This window comes from Dromaius novaehollandiae, chromosome 1, assembly GCF_036370855.1.
Source record: "Dromaius novaehollandiae isolate bDroNov1 chromosome 1, bDroNov1.hap1, whole genome shotgun sequence".
NCBI lineage: Eukaryota > Metazoa > Chordata > Aves > Casuariiformes > Dromaiidae > Dromaius > Dromaius novaehollandiae.
The window spans coordinates 62759705-62778680 of NC_088098.1; the positions used below are offsets into that span (position 1 = coordinate 62759705).

Consider the following 18976-nt stretch of genomic DNA (forward strand, 5'->3'; position numbering starts at 1 on the left):
TTGAACATTGAGGGAGCCCAGCATCAAGGAGCTGCCTTGGCAAACAGGGAGCCTTGCGCCATTCCATGCCGTGGTCAATGCCACCCTCCCGTGGCGCCAGCACCCAGAGCACAGGGCGTGCAGGACCCCTGAGACTGCAGGACCCCATCGTCCCCTCTTCTCTTTCACTCAATTAACAGGGGAGCTTCCAAGAGCATAAAGGTGACGAGGCCTAGGGCGATGCCACTGATTTAATGATGCCTGCCATGTAAAGAAGCTTCTCAGACATTTGGGATCTTAAGTAGAAATTCTTCCACTTAATTTGCTTGGATGTCACCCCTACGCAAAAAGCTGGCTTGTACCACAGCAGCGGGAGCTCTGTCCCAGACCGTTCCTGAGGACGTAAGAACGAGCCTGAAACGCCAGCTCTGCCTTTCCTGCCAAGATGGGAGTACTGAAAGCTCTCGGACAGGCCAAGGCGATGGCACAGAGGGTTGTTCTAGCAAATTGTCCCCATCTCCCTCAAAGAGCTGACGGGCTGCATTTCCCCCTCCCCCACGCTGCATCGTAACAGTTCATATTTCAGTTTGGGAATTTCCAACTCAGAAGCAATTTTAAGAAACAGCAGCTCCTGACGGGATCAGAGGGTCACACAAGTCAGGCAGGGATTTAAATATAGATCAGAAATCCACACCATGATCATGCTTCCACTTCCATCGCAAAGGTATAAAAGCACAGGCTTGCCTAAGAGCTTTCTGAAAACTATTTTGACTGCAGATTTGACAGTTAATACACATCTTAAAGTTCTCCATCTCTACAACTGCAACCCAATAAGGGGTGTCACTGCTGTCAACTGCTCAGACCAAGCCTGGAAATCTCCATCAAAATGATAGGTTATTCTCTATTAAAAGGATTCCCTAAGAAAATAAGGCACAGTCAACGTCGACATAGTAAGGTATTTTACACATATAACTTTATCAACACACTTTCTCCTGTTTAAGGTTATGACCCCTGTTTGCTTCAAGCCAACACAGATTTGGGGCTGCTGCTGAACAGGGCAGGTCTATCGCCTGCTGCTCCTCCTCCCGCCTTGTCTCTGCCTATTCCAGCTTCACCTTTCCACTACCCCTGTACTAGTGCTAGTGCTAGCGCTAGCATTTGTTCAAACACACAGTGAGCCGAGCTGCTGAAAACCCTGTTTTCAAGCCAGACTAGATTTTAAGCAGACCAGTTCAACGAACCCTCCGAGCTCTGGGCCGCTCCAGCACGATGGCCGGCACAAGGGACAAGTCAGGAGTACAGCTGGCAGGGAGCAATCCAGCTCCTCTCAGCAGCCGCCTTTACTCAGATCAGCTTAAAGCAATTACTTAAATGCAACCCTGGTCCCTCAAGTATTCAAACGTGGGTTGTACCTGGTTAACATACAAAAAAATCCAGCTTTAATACAAAGGCTGGCAAGGGCCTGAAAACAGATATTTAATGCAAAAACATTAGGCTGCTTTAAGAATAGATTTTTTCTGTGTTCCCCCTCTGCTAGATGGACAGGGTACCAGCTGCACTCAGTGGCCAAAAGCCATGTTATAAGTGTCTCCACGGTAATACAAGCAACAAAAAAAACTGCTTCTTTGCAGTGGGATCTTTTGCAACTGCTTACATAAAATGAAAGCTCCAAGAGGCATTCTGACCTAACCCATACTCGGAGTTTAACACGCATAATAATTCAACAAAACAGGGGGGAAGAGGGGTTTTCAAATTTATCACTGTTGTACAAGCCATTATACAAATTATTCATCCTATCTGGAAGCCACATTTGCTGGAGACTGAAAACATTACAGACATTTAATCTACATTTCAAACTAGTAACTCCGTTAATCAAGCTACATTCTCAAGGCACCTGTTACAAAGAATAACAGAGGCACATAAAGATGAACAAGTTATGTTCAGCTTTCACTAGATGTAAAGCTGGAATGGCAAGAGGCAAAGGAAATATAGTTATACCGTACTCTTATACAATATTGAGTAGTCAAGTTCTCTTGATAAAAAGCATAAATTAGCATCCCTGGAAATGTAAGCCTTGATTTCCAGCCAGTGAAAGATACTACCTTCCAGATGATGTAGACAAGAAAATTGTGGCAGTAATGCAAGAATTTTCACTACAGATTTGTATCTAGTAACACTACAACTTGCAACTGTATTACAAGAAAAGCCCAACATGCATAATTTTCAGTACATTACAAAAAGCCAGATACTTGCTCCACACTCAGTGGCATGCATTTCAATAGGGCTGCTTAATGTTATCCATTTAAGTATCAGTAATACAGTCTACTTTTTAGAAATTCAAATGCTGCCCAGCAAGTATTACTTGAAATCTTATTGCATATGCAAAAAGCCAGACAGGCTGCAAAAACCTGCAGCTTCTACTGGGCTGAAATGGATTCCCATTATAATTGTTTCTAATCTAATTAAAGAAAAACTTGTTTATGACTTCAATTCTTTTCTTATGCATTATAAAACTGATTTTACTTCAATGCAGAACTGCAATGAGCTACAAAATACTACTAGTCAGCTTCTGTGTTCACTAGTATACGATTAATACCACCTCTTATAATTGGGGATGATTAAAATTCACTGAAAGGGAGAGAAAAGAAGGTAAAGTTTTAAAAAATTTAAACTGGAGGATGCAAGAATGTAAGAGAGAAAGAGGAGGTAATAATTAACTAACAGAAAAGAAAACAAACACTGTAAATTTGGTAAGCACATAATTGTTTTGCTTATCATCTACATGAAAATTAGGAGATGTTTGAAGCTAGCAGATGCTAAAAGCTGAGATGCATTATCTAATTTTTCAGAACATTTTAATTAGGAATAACTTGGAGCCATGATGATTTAGACAATCAGTCAGATTGGAATGCCAATAGCATGAAAAAGTGGCTTGTTTACATTTGCAAAAGGTAAAACTGATTTTTTTTAGCATGGGACAGATCCTTACCAGCAGCTCTATGAGCTTGAGGATGACACTCAACATCGTTAGGTTTTCTGTCAGATGTATTTTTAGTCCTGCTTACAGCACATAGTGTATCTATGCTGTTCCAAGAGTGTTTCATTTTTATGGCTATGGTGACCCTACTCTTGATTGTACGTTCTGAATGAAAGAAGTGCAGAATTTCTGGATGTAACCAAAGCCTAAGGGAAAACGGTTGTTCTCTGACTCCAGGAAGCAAAAATTAAATCTTAAAATCAGCCTTACTTCTCTTAAAATTACGTAACTATATCTACCCAGTGCGTTAAATCCCAAGAACACCTGCATAATGATTGTGGTCTTGCTGTTACATTGCTAGACTGTTGCATATAACTCTCCATCAATGCAAAATTCACCCTTCCTACTTATGCCTTAACCTTAATGGAGGCTCAGCTGGTTTCCCATCTATCAAAACCTGTAACTAAAGCACTGGTTTAGCCACAGTAATCTAGCAATACAATGTGCTGATCAGCTTAAACCAGCATAAAGTAGTGCTGACACATAAAGAGATTAATTCAACCCATCCACTCATTCCCTAGACACTACAAGAACTATAGCAAGGCCAGGACAAGAATGAGCAGTTCCTTCAGCACAAACGAGAAAGCAGCCAGGGGACTCTTATACAGTTACAATACAGATTTGCTGAGGCCTGAGCAGGAGACCTAGTAAATTAGGTCATGTACTTTGTCCATACCTATGTCCAAACCTGCCCTCAAAACTAAGTTTCCAGCAATTTAGTACTGTTCACAGGATTGTCCTGTTTCTGCGAGGAAACCATATGATACTATGAGGTTCAAGCTACTAATACAAAATCAAACATGTTTCAAGAATAACTTTCTGGACTAATCCAAAAATATCTTAGAAATTAGGGGTATGGTGAAAGAGAGTGGGAAGTTTGGATGGAGGTCCAAATTTTTCACATGAAAAAAAAATCTTCCTCCACACTCTGTTAAAGTCTATCCTCTCAAATTAATTACACATTTGTGTTTTGACATATTTTCCCCTCTACCATCATGGTGATGACAGAGTTGTGAATGCTTTGGAGAATCAAAACAGTACAAAAACTTCATACTACTATTCTGTTCCGTGCAGATGAGCTCTAAAGACTAAATGTCAAGTCTGCATTTATTGTGGTGACTCGCTGCTGAAATACTGCAAACAGCTGATAAAGCAATGCTGTAAAAAGAGAAAAATAACTTTCGCTGAAGTCAGGAAGGATGTCTTCCTGAAAAAGAAACTTGTTTGCTTCTGGACAAGAAGCTGCTGGCCAAAAAAATAAAGGCAAATATACAAAGGTTTAGAATTATGTTTGAAGAGTGGAACCTTGGCAAAACCTGGGATACAGATCAAGTGCTGGTAAGTGATTAGTTCAGATACACACACAAGCAAAATGCAAAAATGTACGTCTTCTCTTGCAAAGCTATTATTCCGACGCAGGCAAAAAGAAATCATTTTAAAGTTCAACAGAAGGAGATAGACCACTTGCTGGGAATAATGTGGGTGCAATGCATAAAAGGCTGTTATTTCTAATATCATGGTACGGTAACATTCCTAGGATTACCAAACAAATCTCATCCTCCCTTTCATAGGATTTATTGGAAGCAGTAAATCAATCTTCAAGTAGATATGGTACATATTAACTGTAGACAGCAAAATGTTTATTGATACTGCTCCCTCTTTGTTCAATGACCGCACTTCAGTGATGGTGAAGTTAAATAGATGAAACAATATTGAACTTAAAACTGGAGTGGAAGGCCAAATACTTGCCACCCAGTACTTTCTGGGAACAAGAAAAAAAATCAACTCCTGGGTAGGTAAGTTGGTTCATGCAGTACTGCAGAAGAGAGGCTCCCAAACTATGCCACGCATAATACTGAGCACACAAGTTACTTCTAACAATACACAGAGGGACAACACAAAAGCAGAACTAAAACAAAGTTCAGCAAGTTTAACCATGCAAGACACGCAAAAGAGAAACAGCTTTGACTTTTGAAACAATTTCACATCTAATAAGCTCAGGTAGGTTATGCAGAGCGTTAGTGACAGAATTGAATTCAAAGTGTGTGCACAGCCATATCTGCTCAGCCTCTGATGAGACACTATTGCACTGGTCTGGTTTGTGGGTATTCATGAGACTTGAGTGCTAAATGCTGCCTGTCCACAGTTTTGTCAAGCTTCATGGTTGCTCTGGCTAGAAGAAACCGATCACTGTTAGACTGAAACAGTGCTCACAGTAGCTGCTACTAAAGAGCTACAATTTGCCAAGTTACCAGCTATTGATGCCACCACATTTAAATAGGTTAGCAGGTTAGCAGGATCACAAAGTCTGAGCTTTAAAAGGAAGCACTTTAATATTAACAAAGTAAGATTTAACACCAATAATCTTCTGATCTCAGCCTCAGTATACTGCACATCATGCAAAGTAAGGACTGAACTGTGAATTTCAGATTTCACTACAAATGTCCTGCCAACACTGGTTAACTTGTATACAGCAGGAGACTCGCTGTATCTCAGTCCATTTCCCTGTCTGGCTGTGATCTTTGTTCTTTTGGCTCTCATCTAACAGCCTTTTCCATGCAGGCAAACCTCTGCGTCTCCTCTTACTCTTGCTAAAATGAGTAAGTCAGCAATTAACAGGCTTATCTTCCAACATTTGTCTAAATTTTGGATTAGCACAATAACATAACATGTGCTGCTGATGCTGTTTCAATGAAAGAAAAGCACTGTACAAGACTTGAAATGGCACTTTGCCAGACTGATCAAAAAATGATTTCCTTAGCAGAAATTACAGTTTCTCCATGCAACATAAATTGGTTACAATATATTGCTCACCAGAAGGGACACATTCTGGACTCAGAAATATGGAAATGCAACAAGAGGGTAAAAAATGCAAAGCAGGTTGAAAACCAACATCTTAAACATGCAGAGCCTTTAAAAACAAAGTTAATTTGATAAGAAACAGAAGTCCAAGTGGTATATACAATCAGTGTTAACTAGTCGTATAAAAATCAAACAGAAAAGGAGAGAGTAAACAGCTTTTTAAAACTGGATTAAAGCCACACTTTTTTAAGCCTTCTGGAAACAAGCCTCCCTGCTGTCATCATCTTCGACAGCCTTCCCCCGCTGGACCACTGCTTTTGTCTCTGCCTGCAGAGTCTAGCAGTGCCACAGCCGTCTAGTCACCCAGTTCTTGGAGGATACAAGTGGGGAGATGATGCTGGGGACTGCAGGGGTGGAGGACGACTAGCCAGGGACATTCCCGGCAAGAGCTGGGGGATACCGACAGCCACTGGGATGGACTTACAGTGGGGTGAAGAGCACACTAGCCAGGTTGCGGAGGCCATAAGCCACTGAGATGACATGTGACCACCTTATTCCTGACCACTGCTGCTTTCATTTTTCATTCCCACCTTCTTCCCTCACCGTATGCAACACAACACAGGGAGGGGAGGCAGCAAGCTTTTGGGCCTTGCTACTGCCCGAGCCTCTGCTGGAGATGGCAGGACCTCCAGAGATGTGTCATTGCTGCTCTTCCCTCCAAAGGAGAGCCAGGGAGCTTGAGGGAGCAGGCAGCAGTAGCTAGCTCAGTAGCGTAGCTCGGCTGAAATGCGCCTGCGTCTCCCCTGACTGGGAGCCACGGATTTCAAATCAGCTGCCAATGCTCAGTTTCTGGTTTGAAAGTAGCAGCTTATGGCTGAAGTCCTCAACCAGAAACACACAATCTACCACATGAAGGCTCTTCCGAGTCGCCTACACTCTCATACACTGTGACAATGGATTTGCTGATGACAGTGGTTAATCAGCTATTTATTGAATACTGGCGGTTTCTTATGGGAACAGGGTCAAGTAGCTTTCAAGCCGCATCTCCAGAATACGCACAATTAAAGAGAGAGCTCCAAGTAAAACAAATTCTGTTTACAGGATCAAGAACTATTCTTTCACACACTTAGTTCCTGTATCACAAAACATTCCCTCCAACTCCTGTTTATACTTTGGTCTCTGAACAATCACTAGCAAGCCCAAGATCTAAAAAGCAAATACGCAATCGTGTTCTTTTACCTGTGGAGACTTTTTATAGCTTGTTTTCCATAAATAATATCAATACCTGTTTAAGCAGCTTTGGCCAGAACTGTCTTCCTTTTTATTAAGCCAACCTCCACAACTTAAGGGTGACCAAGGTTTCTGATCCTACAGCCATGAGCCAAGAACTTACCTCAAAAGCTTACCTCAAAAAATTACCAAAAAAGAAAACGGGTATAGGAAATGGCAACACTTTCCTCACTGCAGGATAAGAAACCTAAGAAAGTCAGCTACCCTGCTCTTAAATGTCTCTTTTCTACCCCACCCAGAGATCCAAGTAATTTAACTCTGTCCCTGTCTACACAGCCTTTTGCCAGTCCCATAACACATGACAGCCACCTTCACCAAGAACTGCTTCTCGCATGACCATGTTTTACAAAGCCACAGGCAAGTACTGACCACATATTTCAGTCTCTTCCCCTATAGCAATCATGGTAAATTTAGCGAGAATTGTTTCTGAGGGTCATTTCCTCCCTCCCTGTCCTTGTGAGCTTTTTATGGCTTCCTGCGCATTTGATGAAGGAAGGGGTTGAGTAAGGTTTGTGCGGCTTTCTTAAGTTCCTACCGCATTAATAGCTATTTTATGAAGCCCAAGACCATGAGAAAAGATTAACTGCAAGCACCTCTGCAGAGTTTTCCCTAAAGTAATTTCTCCTTTTAGTTTTCTTGGTAGAACTGTGTAAGGTGCAAAACGTCGCCTCCATGATTATGTTACTTAACGCTGAAAATTTTTCATTGAGTTTTCAAGTGACTTCAGCATATTTTGCGCAGAGGCCAACCATCATTTTCTAAACATCCTGAGCTCCTATTTGTAAGCAAGACACCCCATTCATGTATGCAGACTCACTGATCACGGAAGAATCCCTTGCCTGAACAAAGCTTGTGGCACTCAGCCCTGTTTCTTTCACTTTATTTGTCAGGTCCTAAGATGATTCTTTTTTTTCCATTGTATCATATACAGGATAATCAAGCATGACACTGTACCCATCAACTCAGCCTAACATTTCACATCAAGGTGAGCACCTCCAGCACTTGGGTCATGCTAAGAAAAAAATGCTGATAATTGTCTCATATCCAAAAAACTGTAATTATTCAAATTGACATATTAAAATATAATTACTATGTGAGTGCAGTGATAATTCAGAGAATGAAAGAAGTCTTCCCCTTCTATAATTTAGAGCCTGTTAGGAAACAATATTGTATTTCAATTTTAGGCAAGTACTCCGTAACAGGTTTTCAAAACACATTGAGAAATATGAACTAAATATGAATTTCATCCCTTTGCTCACTACGCACTGCAACTACATAAGATGACTTCTCTAACAGGGCAATTGCTGACATCTTGATTTTCCATTCTGACCAGTTATCTACGCAGTTTTTTCAGATTCCTCTCATCTCACCTTACAGCTATTTTAGAAAACATACATATGCTTTGAGACAGTTACTACAGCTACTTTGAATTCAGCTACTTCTATTAATAGAAGATAGATTACTAAGAGCAAATATGTTTAGAAACAGGATGCAGAGAAAAAAAAAAGTACCACAGACACAAGGAAAAAATTATCTAATTACAGAAGGATTGAACTGTAACTCACAACTATTATTTCAGAAGATCTGAACACAAGTTTTATATATATATATTATTTTATATATATACACACACATACAGAAAGTATCCAAGTAATTTAAAGATATACATAAATTTAGAATATATCTGAAATGCAGAACAGCCAAAGATCCAAATAGAAGCCAAGTGTCCAATACAAGCCAATAAAATAATCACTGATAGACGGAAACCGCTTCCCACGTCCAACTACTGAAGCAGGAACGTGTGCCCGGCCAGCACTGAGAGCGGGCGCAGCTCGGCAGCCTGAGCCCATGCAAGAGCCAGCCAGCACGGCACGGGCACTTCACCCGCTCCCCTCCGTCTTCCCGGGTGCCTGCTCCCACCACTTTCTTCCCATCAGTGCTGTGATGTATCCAAGCTGGGGAAACATAACCCCACCAAAAAAAGCAAAGAGCTCTCTCCCAATTTCACTCATTCATTCATTTTACTATGGGGTTGGATGCACCGAGCTTGGGCAAAAGTGCCAATGTGTGTGTGTGGGGTGGCAGGACTGCCTTTTCAGAAGCAAGGAGCCACTAGATCATGTTAGTTTTACCACATAATACCTGAACAGTCAGTGTTGGCACAAACAGTAGGGAAAAAAAAAATCCCTCTTCTCTAAAAAAGGTGAATTGAGATTTAAAATAATATGCCTTAATTAAAGAATCAGCCACAGGGCCCGCACCACACAACAGCATTACAACAGGATACCAGGCACCGCTTTCTGCTATTTAAAAGATTAAAGGTAAGTTTAGAAGTATGAATTTGATAAAGAACAAAGAGCGGGTGGAGAGAAGCATGTGGTTACTAGTCCCTTAAGTAAGTATGAGCAGTGCAGCTGTGCAGCACCCCAGCTGCTCAGTTCCCAACACTTTTCCTCCCCAAGTCAGGGGCACGCAGCCCGTCGTCAGGCTCCCCGAGCGCTTCCCGCTCTCTGCCAAGTAATTAACAACCATCATCTACAAAACACAGAAAAACAAGCGGCTCCCTGGGAATGTTTACTGCACCAAAACAGAAATATAAAGAACCCAAAGCTGGACTCTTCACAAGAATTCAAGAGCTTCCTGCTTTTGACCTGGTTGAAAAAAAACATAAGAATGGCCACAAAAAGCTTGGTTTAAGTACATTAAGGGCCTTCCTGTGAAATTATTCAAGAAGGATCTTCCTTATCCAGGCACTTCAAAACCTGCCGTTACTATGCCAGTTTTTATGTGCTCTTTTGCCTGTAAAGAACAAGATAGAGACAACCATTTCATGCTACTCATCAGTCTATAACCAACCTTATGAAAGAAAGTCAAACACATGTTGCCCTGGAATCAAAAGGGGGGAAAAAAAACCCTAGCCCTAAATTGCCAGAGATTACTGTTTGTGCTGTTTACGGAAGTAACTTCAGATTAACAGAGTTGCACATCAGTACATTCAGCCCTTGAACATAATATGCATTGATGGAGCTTCACATTCTATGCTACGAACTGTCTAGGAGATACAAATTCACAACAGTTCTATAAAGTTCTCTTCTCTCTTTTCCAAAACATATTTAAAATATATTCCTAAAAAAACCCCGTATGATGAATTTAAAATGTCATTTCATACAGCTTCTTAATTTGGGAAATTAAAATAATTCTTGATGCAGACTTGAACGGATATTTGCCACACTGTTCCAAAAAGCTTAACAGTCACATGAACTTTTCAAAAGCTTCCCTGTCTTTGAGCATGCAAACGGATAGGAAATTCTTTTAAAAGGTCACAGTGTAAAAATACGTTAAAATCACTAACATCTCATGAAAAGAAATAATTTTATAACTCAACTGCTGTCCAACATGTCTGAAGGAGGCTCTCAACATTTGCATCCTTTCACTTTGCAAGCACTGTACTTCCACTTTGAAAATGAAAATGTTTAAGGTTCTCCGGCAGAGAAAAAAGTCTGGTCAAAACCAAAATGCAGTGACACAAGACAGCGTGAGACAGCCCCCACCAAGAACAGGAGGTTTCCTCCCCTCCTCCCCTTAACACTCCTTTAGTTCCCATTGGTTACTTCTTGCCAGCTCTAATGCTTGCTGGATTTGTCTCTAGGCCAACATTACTCCTGCACACAGCAGAAAAAGGTACATCATTTTTACCACAGTATTTTTCTGCTGTGTGAGCAAGCTGCATTGGCTCGTGGAAGAGACCAAAAGTCTGGGAAAGTCCCAGGGAGGGCCTGGGCAGCCTTTTGGCAGTGATTACCCATTAGATCATTTGAGCTCTTCATGGAACTACAGCCCAGCACAATGTTGCTGACTCTGTGCAATATTTACTGTTGTTCGTAAAGCCTCTGTTTCTGGCATCAGTAGAAAGAACATCAAAATATTCATTAAAAAACCCAGCAGCTTTCATATTGGGAAGGAAAGTCTTCCAAAACAGTGAGCAAATAAAATCTGTGAAATTATTCTTAATAAATAAATAAATAAAATTCCATTTGTTTGAGGCAAGGTTTAGCAATACTATGATTCCTCTCCACCTGATACCATCTCACTCAGGTGGGATTATTTTTTTTTATTTTGGCTTTTGGGGTTTTTTGATTTGTTTCTTAAGTGAGCAGGTCATAACTGTAAGGGCTTCTTCGCAAGCAAGCAGGAGAAGCTACAATATGTTGAATATTTTATGACAATCTAAAGCAAAGATTATGTTTCCTAACTACCTACCCTTTCTGTCTTTCTCAAGGTCAAGTGTTGCCTGTCAAACTCTAAGGATACACACAGGCACTAAATTTCCCAACCTGTAATCTTAAGGGACTTAACCTTTTCTTTTACAATAAACATAAATGAGGAGGGGAGTGGGGGAAAATGAGCATTCCGTAAGTGCTTTGAATTTTGAGTAAACACTCAACAGCTTCTCCAGATTTACAAGCACTGGCCTAAGCTATTAGACACTCTCTGTCCATATAGCATCTATCACTGAAAAGACTAACAGAAGACTCTTGAGTGCTGCAGTCCTACGGCCAAGAGTACTGATGGTACGAATGAGAACAATTAGCTCTCTGTTGACTTCTGGGTCAAGGTATCATCAAGCCTCTTAACCCTACATTGCTTGAAACCAGTTTTTCAGTGATGCTTTTTATAGGGACCCCCCACCTCCAAAATCTGTAAAGTTCCTATCTTCAAAAACGGGTAGAGCCGCAGAAAATGTACATGTTTCTAGTGTTTTCCTTATTTGTTACAAGCCTTTGGTACTTGAAAAACTGCTTTGCTCAGGCACCTGGACACAGCCTCAATTGCATGGCTGAACAATGAATAAACTGACATGTGAATTTATATCCTTGTATGAGTACCCTATGCTGGTCCCTTCGGGTGTGCAATTCCAGTAGTCAACACTGAAAGGAATTCTTCCTATTTCTGACTGTAAGCAGCCAGCACTTAGGCAAGTGATAGAGAAAGCAGTAACTCAGAGTTTCTTTCAGCTCCTATGTAGGAGTGTCAAGGGATATCTGCCCACTCAATTTCAAACCTGCACAAACTGGAACTACTTGGTGTCATCTTTTCTATGCATACTGTCTATATGGTATCAAGGTCTCCTGATACCACTGTGAAAAGGTCACATGATAAGGCATCTACATGCTACTCTGCAGGCAGACAGCAGCTCAGGTTTTTTGCCCTTCAAGCCAGCTGTTTGCTAGATAGTCCATTATCGCACTAACTGCATTGATACAGCTTCTAACTGGAGTCTCGGAAAAGTGACTGCCTGAAAAATACCATAAGGGTATAACCTATACCACCTTATGGCACCTACAAATACATTTGTATTTCATGTTTCATCTCTCAAAATCAGAGCTCACAGCTTCACAGTAAATGTTACATTCAGACTGCCACTGTTCTGCAAGTATGCACTATAGGCCTCTGCAAACAGAAAAACCCACAAGGAAGCCAAAGGGCGAGAGGGAAGATGAGCTGTAGTATGGAAATAGTAGTTACAGCATCACTCTGAGCTTCCTGAAAATCCATGAGGGTTTTATACATTTGTAGGAAGAACGGATGCATTACAGATCCTAGAAAACAGCTTCAAAGAGCAAGATTGATGAAGGAAAGTTTCCTACATCCACACACAGATTTTCTCAGGATACAGAAAAACGATACTTAAAGAGCTGGAGGAAGGTTGATCTTCCCATTCTGCAGGTTGATTAACAAAATCTAGAAGAAGAGCAATTTCAAATTGGATCATAAAACAGATAAGAAGCCAACGGAATGATTTCAAAACAAGTATTCTTTCTACCCAGGAGAAAGTAGATGCCCACAAATACTAAAAACAGAAGAGCTGGGTAGAGATACTTGCATGCGTCTACTTCAAGCTTCTCTGACAGATTTCTCAAACACACTCATACAGTAACTCCCTTCACTCTATTTAGTCTCAGTGGGCTTTCCAAGAAGAGACAGGCCTTCTGAACCCAAACCTTTCACAGACCTATTTCATCTCCAGCTCCGTGGAAAAAATGTAGTTCAAAATATTTGTTTTCTTATATTAAGCTGTTAGGGCTGGGTAAACCTTTTAATTTAATTTACTTTAAGTTGAGCTTCTCTCAAAACTGAAAAATACAGTCACTTATCAGTAAAGTAATATTTTCAGCAGTATGCCTAAAAATTAAGTTAGAAACATATTTGCAATGCAAAAAAACAAACCTTTCACTGAATAGAAGAAAAGTAAGAAGATATTCTTTTATTCTGAAAGACAATTCTATACCTTAAAGTAGTGTAAATTGAAGCTAAATGTATTATTGCAGAACTATACAAGAAAAGCTGAGCATAAGCCAGGAGTACACACCTATTTCCTAAAACAGTAAGAGATGTAATCTCTTAGGGCCAGGGCTGCTTTATAGAACTGTACTATAGAAACCTTGCAGCTATAAACTGAGCTCTATGAACACGGCAAATAAGCCAGAAATAGAAAACACTTATAAATATCACAAAACTGATTTGCTTTAGAAAGTCTTGAGCTGGTGAAAGCAGTGGCAAAACGAGCCAAAAGTAACATGGTTCGCTGCACAGTAGGTTTATTAGGCAAGCAGTTCAAGAAACTGCAAGCTAATTTACTTAAAGCAGGAGCAAAAAGACACCATGACATTCCAACTGTATTACATCAGGAAGCAGCTGAATTTTTAATGTGTTCATTTGCTTCAAGGCACCATACTATAAAGTTTAACTCTGTGCATCTCTGGACACAAATACCCCCAAGTCTTGAAGAGATTAAGATTTAACAGAAGCATCCCATTCAATCTTACCTGGTTCAGAAGACATTTTTAAATACATTCCACTGCACAAGGAATTGATTTCACAAGGGTAATAATCCCATGACAGACTTGCATATATCCTATTTACAAGACCTATAAACTGCCAGAGAAGACTCCTCACCAGATGTTCAATATGTGCTGACAGTCTACATGCTGGGTCTTTCAATTATAATATGCTCCTCCTCTTTGAAGGCAAGCCTGTTTTGAGAGGAAAAACGTAAGCATGCAAACCAGTCAGCTTAGAGGGAAGAGTAAAGTCTGTTCACTATTAAAGAGGAAAAACAAAAAAATCAGCTTATGTAACCTACAAACTGCTGGAGAAAGGAGGAGGAGGAGGAGGGGGAGGAGGAGGGAATACTGTAATTTGTTTTGTCTAATGCTTTAGCTACCCTGAAAGTTTTGTTACTACCGATTGCACTGCTCTTTGAAAATAAAGCAGTATCAAGGTTAACTGAGAGATTAGTCCATTTCTCTGGTTGCTACTTAGTTCTCCATTTCTATTACATGGTGCTCATTTCTAATGATCTTTTTCATTGTATAATGTGTATTTAAAGTTCTTTTTAGAATGAAGTAAACATGACAGAAGAATACTAGAGCAGTGACTGAAAAAGACTATTAAGAAATTGTCCTGAAAATACTAACTTATTTGGCACAGAATTCCCAGGTTAAATTAATTAGAAACATTTTAAATCCATTTTAAAATAGCACAAGCTAGATATTGTGCTCAAGGGTAGAATACAAAGACATTAATTAGAGTGAATTCTGAACTGTGAAAATGTAGATTTTAAAAAAGTGAAAGGAATAACTGAAAAGAGAAGTTACTGCAAGTAAAATTTTTTCTATTCACATGTGAACTCTCAAAGATCCCTTGCTGGCATACGCTTATACCAACAGGAGAAAGAATCTGGGATTTAAATCCAGCCCTGTCAATTTGGATAATATGAATCTGAACATAGCAGGCAGCTTTTAATTCACTGCAGCTGAAGTCATCTGCAACCACTGTTCCAAACCACATCTCTCTACAGCCCCTTCCACCAAGCAGCAAACTAATAAACCTCACGTCCAAGGCTATGCACAAGTATGCCTCTGCAGGACTGCTTTGAAGGACAAGTACCAAGGGTTACAGGGAATACACTTGCAAAACAATCCATTGTTATGAATATTTGTTTACAGTTTTCACTGAGGAGACAGCTCTCTGGAAGTAGGGCCGCTAATTATTTCCTGTCTATTACAGATGTTGAACAAAGGGGGTTTTGCCAAAAACAGTAAAAACAACTATTATCCTTCTGTTATTTTAAAAATTTAGTGCATATTTCTTCTTGAGATGAACAGATGCAAGGTCCATACATATGGATTTGAAATCTAGACGAAACCCATACTTAGCACTTAAGACCCAGATTTGTGTTTGTTGTTTTTGCTTTGGGTTTTTATTTTTAAACTGCTATGATAGGAGATTGCAATTCCCCATCCTTAACACTCCTAGCAAGCAACTCCCATCTTCTTAAAGGCACATACAAATCCCATTCACCCAGGTGATCAACGCTGGAAATTAAGACAAAAAGTAACAGTAATTGAGTAAATGATTAAATCAAGCATATTTTATAACCAGACTAAGGGAACTCCAATGCACAGGTTACACTTCCATTTTGAAGTTCACCTCCAAGAATTCAAAGATTGCCTTGCACTTGAGCTTCTAGATGGAGTAAACACACAGCAGAACACCTCTGCTCTCCTAAGAAGCCTCTGCAGTGAAGATAAATTTTATTCTCAGTTTCCTGTATTTCAGACAAACTGCTTTCCCAGTGGCCTGCCAGCGAGACTTTGTCAGTCTTTGTTCACTCTGATGCCCTACTACTCATAACCCAGAAAAAACATATGGCCTCAATTTTCTAAATTCCGGTTACCCCTCTACCCAGACAGAGGAGGGAAAAAAGCATCTGCTAAAATAATCTGAATTCCTTGCCACATGCCCTCTCCAAAGTCCACACGTAGGAAATGGGAAGGAAGGGAGATCAAATGACCCATTCTTTCATTCTAAAGAGCCAAATAAGCTTGACTCAACTTCAAAACTGCACTGCTACTCTGCACCACATACCGCCCTTAGGAGCGGATGGTGTCGTGGGCTGGAAGATGGATGGCTGCCGTCCTGCCCTGCCAGGAGCTTTCCAGGCAATCTCACATGGGACCCTGAGAAAAGGCAGGGCACAGACACCTGAGTGCATGCAAGCAAGCAACATATACCTGTGCAACAGCGTAGCACTGGGTCAGATTGGAGTACCACTATAGCCCTATTAGCACAGTCCACACCTGTACAGCGATTAGTTTGTTGACAGTCGCAGACACATCATCACTCTTACTGTACGCTACTATCATATCTGAACAGGACAGGGACTTAAAGGACTACCCTGAGTTTGCACAGAGAAGGCAAGTCATAGGAAGCACGTGACAGATTTTTATTGCTGATCCCATCTGAATTTAAGTTTTCAATTCTCTGACGAGCAACATAGTAGGCTACTAAACTGTAACAGAAATGGCTGCAAAATTAATAAATAAATAAATAATAAAAAAGCAGACAGTTCAGATAAGCAGTCACGTAAATACTAGTTACCAACCTTCACAAGAAGAGAGAGAATAAGGGGTCCCACAAGGCGAACTACAGAAGGGGGAGCCGGGCGGGGAGGGGGAATGAAAACAACCTACCGAGTCTCCCTTTTTGGGAAATACACATAATAACTGCTACAAACATTGTAACATGGTATGTGTGGGAGGGATGACATTTGAGCTAGCCGAGCGCTGCTCTCCACCACGCTCACTGACATTCACGACAGGCATGAGACAGAGGACAGCCACAGAGCACAGCTCTGGGCAGCCCCTACGTGCCCACGTCTTCCTACTTCTCAGGCACTCCTGTAACTCGCAACCTCGGCTCCTCTGCTGCTCAAGGAAAGAGAGGGAATTTTACAAACATGAAGGCAATTGGGAATTTTATTTCACTTTCAAAAGCACTAACATTAAAACAGGTACAAAGAAGCTTCCAAATCCCAACTGCAAAATACGTACTTAACTCCTTTTCAAAAAAGGTAAAAAAATTGTTTATCTCTATTTGATTAGCTAGCAGATAAGGGGATTTGGGGGAGATTAGAAAAGATACAGTGAGGACATCCCGTTAACCTATTCCCCCGGTCACACATGAGTTTTATATCCAGCTTTGCTTACTCTGGGTAGAAGCAGAAACAGTACAAAGCACAAATTGCACACTAATGTTATATTGTCAAATATTAGTTGCAACTTCCTTGACAAGAGATGCAGCTATTGTTTTACCTGCCATTACAACATACCTGCGAACTTTAAAGAAAAGTTGATTAAAGAATAAAGTTACTTTTATTAAATTGCTCTACAAGCAGATGAAGAGGCATAGAGAATAACTATTTAAAATAAAATGTTCTCATTTGTCGGCAATTAATATCATGCTATTAAGTACTTGCTGGTATATAGTATGAATATACAATATGAATATATATGAATAATATGATTATAGTATGAATAAAATGACTATTCAAACTAAAACCAGCATGTTTTTGGTCCAGAGACATGCATAATAGACTAGTTAGATTCTATGAAACTAATTTACCTCACATTGAAATTATTGGCTCATTGTATGACTCCATCATTCCAGTAATTGAGAGTTTATACAAGTGTCTCATGATAAATATACAGCACTTACTCTGCTTTCCACCTCCAAGCACTCTTTAAACTAATTTCACAAGCCCTCTCTCTATTTTCCCCACTTTGCAGATAAGGAAACTCAAATTATTTACTTGAATCTTTTGAATATTCTTATCTGCAAATCTGATGAAGCCGGATTTGAGAAACAAGTTGTGTGACTATGAGTGCTGTTACGAAATCTAAAAAGACTGAACAAAGTATTCAAGAGCTACTCGGACAATCTTGCATACTGACACACACCCCCAAAAATAAATTAGCTCATGTGACAGTGAATCACAAACTAACATTCAGCATGTTTGCCTTCAACTGGCTTGTTACTGCAAACTCCTTTGAAAGAAAGCATGACACAGAGTGCTTGAATAGCTTTGCTGAGGATGCTGTATCAGGACATGATACGAAGTTTCTGCTAGACAGTGATGGTGAAACAGTGATTTTTGTCCCATCCAAAGGCTTGGTAACCCCAAATGTCGCTCTGGCAGATGGAATGCAGCAGGAGCACTTGTGAACTTCAACTTAGCAGGGCTCTGCATTGAAAGTTCCTCCCCCCCTCCCTTTTTCCCCAGTGACAGACCTTTAAGCAGCTCTATTACTCTGAAAAAGGCAAAAAGCAACAACTAAAAGGCACCTTTCACAGGGCTCCTATAAGGCAGGTGTAGTTGGCTCACACTGTTACCTAACCTCTTTCCTTTTTTTTTTTTACACCCCAGTACTTCAAAAACACAGTAGTCTGGTCCTGGGCAGAAATGAAAACATGCTTTGTCCCTATCCCCAAATAGTTTTCAAGGTACTGCTAAAAGCCTGCCCCAGAAGCCCTGCACTAGTGTGCGGAGGGGTTCAGTTTGGAATTAGTTAGCGAGACACCACACACCCTTGTCCCACTCTGACCCCCCGTTCTGTACCGCCTTCTATATCCTGCCCTTTTCTTGATTCTTGGGATAATCTCAAATCAGTAACAAGTGATTTTCTGCAGAAGGCTGAATATGAACCATATCTGAATATGAACCATATCTTAAAAAATAAAAATTAAAAAAAAAACACACACACACACAACTTAAACTTGCCTAGGAGTGGACCTACAAATATACTGTTGTTTTGAACAGATGCTCCCAGAAAAAGGCAAAATAAAATCTGCAAATCCCCCTGGGGAAGGCACATGCATGTGCACGTGTGTGCACGCACACACACACATTTCCCCACCCCATCCCCACCCCGAGGACACCTTCGGTGCTGCAGGTAGGCAGGAGTGTTTTCTGGCCTAGATCAAAATTTGGGAGAACGCTGCACTGATCCAGGCCTGCTGGACAAA

General features: G+C 40.5%; 1 protein-coding gene across 5 annotated transcripts in view; it reads right to left on the bottom strand.

Annotated features, from left to right (window-relative positions):
- FGD4 (FYVE, RhoGEF and PH domain containing 4) overlaps positions 1 to 18976 on the bottom strand; it is a 119119-nt gene that overhangs the window by 46212 nt on the left and 53931 nt on the right. Inside the window, exon 1 of one of the 5 annotated variants that reach the window (XM_026119743.2) lies at positions 13936 to 14145. The exons of the other annotated variants lie outside the window; for them this stretch is intronic. Coding sequence (XP_025975528.2) covers positions 13936 to 13963 — 28 coding nt within the window. The 5' untranslated portion in view covers positions 13964 to 14145. Of the gene's footprint in view, positions 1 to 13935; positions 14146 to 18976 lie in introns of those variants that run through there. 5 annotated transcript variants of the gene reach the window in all.